This window comes from Oratosquilla oratoria, chromosome 6, assembly GCF_046742065.1.
Source record: "Oratosquilla oratoria isolate Oo_2021 chromosome 6, ASM4674206v1, whole genome shotgun sequence".
Classification (NCBI taxonomy): domain Eukaryota; kingdom Metazoa; phylum Arthropoda; class Malacostraca; order Stomatopoda; family Squillidae; genus Oratosquilla; species Oratosquilla oratoria.
Window position 1 is genome coordinate 73,692,511 of NC_134782.1, and position 5,360 is coordinate 73,697,870.

At 44.1% G+C, this 5,360-nt stretch overlaps 1 protein-coding gene across 1 annotated transcript; it reads left to right on the forward strand.

Annotated features, from left to right (window-relative positions):
• Nucleotides 1-276: 276 nt before the first annotated feature.
• LOC143026098 (serine/threonine-protein kinase pim-1-like) lies at nt 277-1,299 on the forward strand. The gene has a single exon (XM_076186096.1). The coding sequence runs from the start codon at nt 277-279 to the stop codon at nt 1,297-1,299; it is 1,023 nt and encodes a 340-aa protein (XP_076042211.1).
• The last annotated feature ends 4,061 nt before the right edge of the window (nt 1,300-5,360 follow it).

Below are 5,360 nucleotides of genomic sequence, written 5' to 3' on the forward strand. Positions count from 1 at the left end.
CCACCTATCATCCCTATCCACAAAGTTGTCTAATATTCTCCTAAATTGTTCTAGCGCTCACTACATTGCTAATAAGTCTATGCCATTCGTTAACCACTCTGTTGGTAAAATAATTCTTGCCTAATTCCTTCTTAAACCTAAATTTGTCCAACATAAAACTATAACTAATCTGAAAAGGGTTTAGCGCTGGGGTTTTTTTCAGCTGGAAGCCAAGAACAAATTTCGCCATAGTTCATTTATTATCAACCGTTTCACCTTTCAGGGTGCCAGTACGATATGCATGCGTTCACAGTAACTTCTGGTTCTGGAAGCCTATCTCAGACGTCGACTTCGATGACGAACCGACACCCTCGAGGCCCTGAAGGATACCGAAGTCGGTGGCCCTACAGTATGTTCTCCCTTGATGGCTACAAGGTGGAGAGGAAACTCGGCGAAGGAGGTTTCGGGGCAGTCTTCGCCGCCACCCGCCTCGACGATGGCCAACGCGTGGCCATCAAAGAGATCGACCTGGCCGAGGTCGACAATTGGGGAACCCACGAGGGCGAACGCGTCCCCCTCGAAGTGGAACTGCTCTTCGCCCTGGAGCACGTTTCCGAGGTCATTCCCCTCTATGAATGCTTCCGCCGAGGGGACAAGTACTACCTCGTAATGGAGTACGTCCCAGGGGCCATGTCGCTCTACGACTACATCGAGTCGCATGGCCCCCTCACCGAGGACTTGGCACGGCACATCTTCCTGCAAGTGGTGGATGCCGTGGCCAAATGCTTCAGGAGCGGCGTGTCCCACCGGGACATTAAGACCGAAAACGTCCTTTTCCTCCCTGAAGCTGGCAAAATACGACTGATCGATTTGGGCGTTAGTGAGCTCGTCGTCAGTCATAGAGGGGGCGACACAGGAGGGACGGTGAAGCACTGGCCCCCTGAGTACTTCCTGAAGAATGAGTACCTCCACCTTCCCGCCACTGTATGGAGTCTTGGGACACTCCTCTACCACGCAGTGAGTGGAAGGGTGGCCTTCACAGAGGACGTGGAGGATATTGCCAGGGGCACCCCGATTTTCCCCTCCCACGTGTCCCTCCTCTGCCAGGATCTAGTGGCCAGGTGCTTCGTTAAAGAGCCCTGGCAAAGGATATCCTTCGAGAGCTTCCGGTCCCATCCGTGGGCGACAGGATGGAACCACACGCCCCTCAACCAGAGCGCCACCTATATGCACCTGCAAAAGGGGATAGAAGCCATTAGAAGGCTCCCCTACAAGAGGACTCGCAGGAACGCGGGCGACATTAAGCTCGCCCAGCGGTAGGTCTGGAAGGAAGCTCAGCGATCAAGGGGAATGCGATCTGAACCCCATTCGCCACCTAAGTCCGGAACTGGCGAGGTAATCAAGCCCAAAAGCAAGAGACAAGGGCAACAAAACCGCAAGACCAGCAATAAAGCCCTTCTGCGGGAGAGAATAGTGTCCCGATTACAAAAGAAAAAAGAAAATAAAAAGCTTCAGTAAGACCCACCGAATCATGCCCAAGCCCAAGAAGATATTTGACATTGAACCTCATTAGTGATAGGAGAAGAGGTCGCCCAATAGAATGATTATGAAAATACGCGGAAAGCCGTAAATGAAGAAATGAAAGAGATGACCAAGAAAAAGCTGAAAGACAATGCCCACAAGAATTAATAGAGAAATCAAAGTAATCACTAATGAGATGGAAATAGATTTAAACTTTGTCACATTGAAAGAGAATGTCCGCAAAGTGTCAAAAAGAATTAACACGAAAACAAATGTGAAGCCCCAAAGGAAGAAATGACGCATTCTAAATGCTTGGTGATAGAAAGGGAACCACAAAAATATGAAAACAAAAGTCCCAAATGAAGAAACGAAGCACTCAAATTGCACAACTCATGCCAGTGCAAAAGGAGGTGGCAGTCCATGCCAACAGTGAATCCCCATGACTTAAATGGATGAATCACACCTACCAAGAGGTCAAAGGCGCAAGACCTAAAAGAGGGTACAAATCCTGAAAAACGTGGAACTAAAATTATCAAATAAATAGGGAAATATACTTCGTGCTATTCCAAAAGTCTAATGGGCCCTTCAAAGCCATGACATTGGTTAAATCTGCACCCTAAACTAAAAATGATCATTCCTCTCCACCTTGGGGACACACATAACTCTGATCGCAACTTCCACCAATTAGCCTGAGGTTCCCTTCTCCAGTGTCTCTTTCAGTTCCTTCACGTCCAACTTCAGAATCATAAGAAAAGTTCCAGATCATGATACTGAAGTAATAGAAGCAATGAAATTGTCTTCAAAGTCAATAGAGGAATATAAATAACATCTTCTCGGGTTTCCCTCAGCTGAATAAAACTGCTTGGCAGCAGCTTGAATAAATGCAAATTGAATACAGAAGTGTACAGGTTAACTGTAAAACAACAAAAATGTCATTAGTATGACAAAATCATCTCCCGGCTGCCTGTTTTCAAAACTTGTCAACATCCTCATCTCTATCTGGAGGTGGAGCCATGAGGGGCTGCCACTTGGTCTCCAGATTGAGCCCAAGATCTCTCTCTATCAACTCCAACTGTGTCTTTTCCACCTTTTCACATAAGGTGAGCTGACAACTCACAATTCCTATTCTCCTACTGATACTATAAGCTGACATAGAAACATGCTGCATGTTATTGTGTGGCATAATTTGTGCAGTAGTATGCAGCCAATACTTTAGGGACTATATGGAGTGCACCTATGGACCAGAACTACACATAATTTTGTCTGTGTTACAGGAGATCTCTACTTATAGAGAAACTATGCTACTTTATTGTACTGTGACTGTCTCTCCATTGTGCTGTCACCCTCCTTCTTAGTAATGTCCTGGGCCTATTCCTGTACATATTTCCATTTTTAACCTCTGTCCCTTCTGGTACAGGGAAGAAAGAATACTGCCACTGAATCTTGCCCCTCGGGTTGTAAAGGTGCCTAAAATGGGACAGTGATGGGACCAAGGGCGTAGCCAGAGTGGGGGCCAGCGGGGCCATGCCCCCCCCCAGTTAAAAAAAACATATTTAACATATTTAACATTTTCTTGGTAACGTGGAAATCTTTGCAACACCTCCCACTAGAATGCAATCTGGATACTATTCTTGTCAAAATTCTTGTTAAACTTTTACAAAAAGTATAAAACTTTTTATGTGACCGATTATAATTAACTTCTATTTAATGAAAGATTGCGATTTTGTTGTGCCACGGTTTGCAAAAATACACGAAGGGTGAATAAAACATTATTTGAGTACTGGGTTGAATTCGATTGAAACAATGAAATAATCAATGCACCTGTTGGCGTTAGGAGCCGACGCCTGTAGGGTAGTCGGGCGCACTTTATCAAAGCATGATATTTAATAAAAATTGGTTCAATATATAAATAAAAAATCGTGTTTCAATTTCTGATAGCCAAAATGCTCGTAAAAACAATATAAATGTTATTATTTAGTGAAACAATATAGTGGTTGTAACTATTTAGCCCATCACTAGCAGCACTGCCGCAAAGGCTGCCAGATCATCGTGCGCATTGATAAGTATACTATCTTGGTATGTCATGTTCCTAGAATTTAAACTAGTATAGCGGCTAGAATTTCTAGCAGCCTTTGGTTTATGTGCATTTTCATCTGGTGCTTCTTTTTTAAGCCTACTATAATCAGCTTGTGAATGCTGCTGCCTTAGGAAGGGACTTCAGTAATCCTGCCATTGTCTATTGTGACCCAATATGTGTCAAATTCGTTTGGGTTTAGGCTGATATGCTAAACATCATTTCATACTCTTCTCTCCATAGATTCACACTCTCCTGTGTTTAGCTGACTGGATTATGTTATCATTGGTGCATTGTTGTTGTTGTTGTTGTTGTCGTTCCCTAGACTGTCTGTCCGAGCAGTCCCGTCTCCCCAAGGAAGGCCACAGCCGAAACTGGGTTTTCCCACAAATCCTTTATAGAGTGTATGTTGTGTTGTTTGCGTGCATGATTGTGTATAATGCAGTCTTCCATTATGTGTTGTATGGTATGGGGTGAAGTGTTACATCCTGGGCAGCTGTTCACAACACGGTCGTCCAGCCTCTTCTGGTAGCTTAGAAGTGCTGGGTGGTGACCGCATCGCAGTCTGGCCAAGTGGACTCTGTCCTTTCGTGGGAGAGAGGATTCAGAAGGGTGGATATCAGGGGGTCTGGCATGCAGCAGTGTGTTGTCTTTCAGTCACCAGTGTGTTAATGGAGCGGTGAGTGATATGAGTATGAATATATTTCCGGAGGCTGGTATTTGGTGGTTGTGGAGGAAGAGAAGAGAGTATCTGTGCGTAATAAAGGTCTTTGGGTGTAGTTTTAATGTTTCTTGGTGTGTGTGGGTGTTCTGCTATGTAGTGTAGCGGGTGTGATGTGTTTGTGGTGGCTGCAGCAAGTGTTTGTGTGCCTCTCATGTCGAGGTGGTCCTTGACTTTGAGGACTTTTGTTTCATGGTGTAAATGGTCTGTAGGTGTTGTATTTGTGCAGCCTGTAATTGTTTTTAGGGCTTTGTTTTGTATGATTTGAAGGGTGTTGTGGTGTGTCTCACTGAGATTAGGAGCCCATGCAGGACTCGCATAATTCATCACTGAGCGTATGCATTGTTTGTATATTGTTATATTAGTTTCTTTGTTTTGTCCAAATGTTGTTCCAGTGATTGACTTAAGTGCGTTAAGTCTAGGTGTGCATTTGTTTTTTATGTTTGTGAGGTGTTGTTTGAAAGACATGGATGTATCGTATGTTACACCAAGAATTTTCGGTGTGTTTGTGTGTGGTATTAGAGTGTTGTTGATGTAGAGATGAGGTATGTATTTGTGTTCTTTTGTCCAGTTGGTGAGAAGTGTTGCTGTAGATTTGGTTGGAGCTATTTTGAGTCTGTTTGTGATGAACCATGTGTTGAGTGTATCAAGGTAAGGCTGGATTATTTCTGCAGCTTTGTCTGTGTTACGATGTGTGCATGTGATTGTTATGTCGTCTGCGTAGGAAGAGATTTGTATTTCTGAGGTGTCTGGTGTGGGTAAGTCATGCATGTATAGATTAAATAATGTGGGGGATAGAACTGAGCCCTGTGGTACTCCGTTCTTAATGTTTCTGATGTGCGATGATTGGCCATTATATGACACATGAGCATTCCTGCCTGCCAGATAATTGGCCAGCCATCTTTTGGTGTTATTGTGCATGTCTGTGTTATATATTTTATTTGTTAGGTTGTGGCGGGGGATAGCATCAAAAGCTTTACTAATGTCCAATGTTATAAGAAGTGTTCTGTGGTGGGGCCTATCTGAATTGATGCCATCTAAAATTCTTTGTGTGAGGTTTGTCAG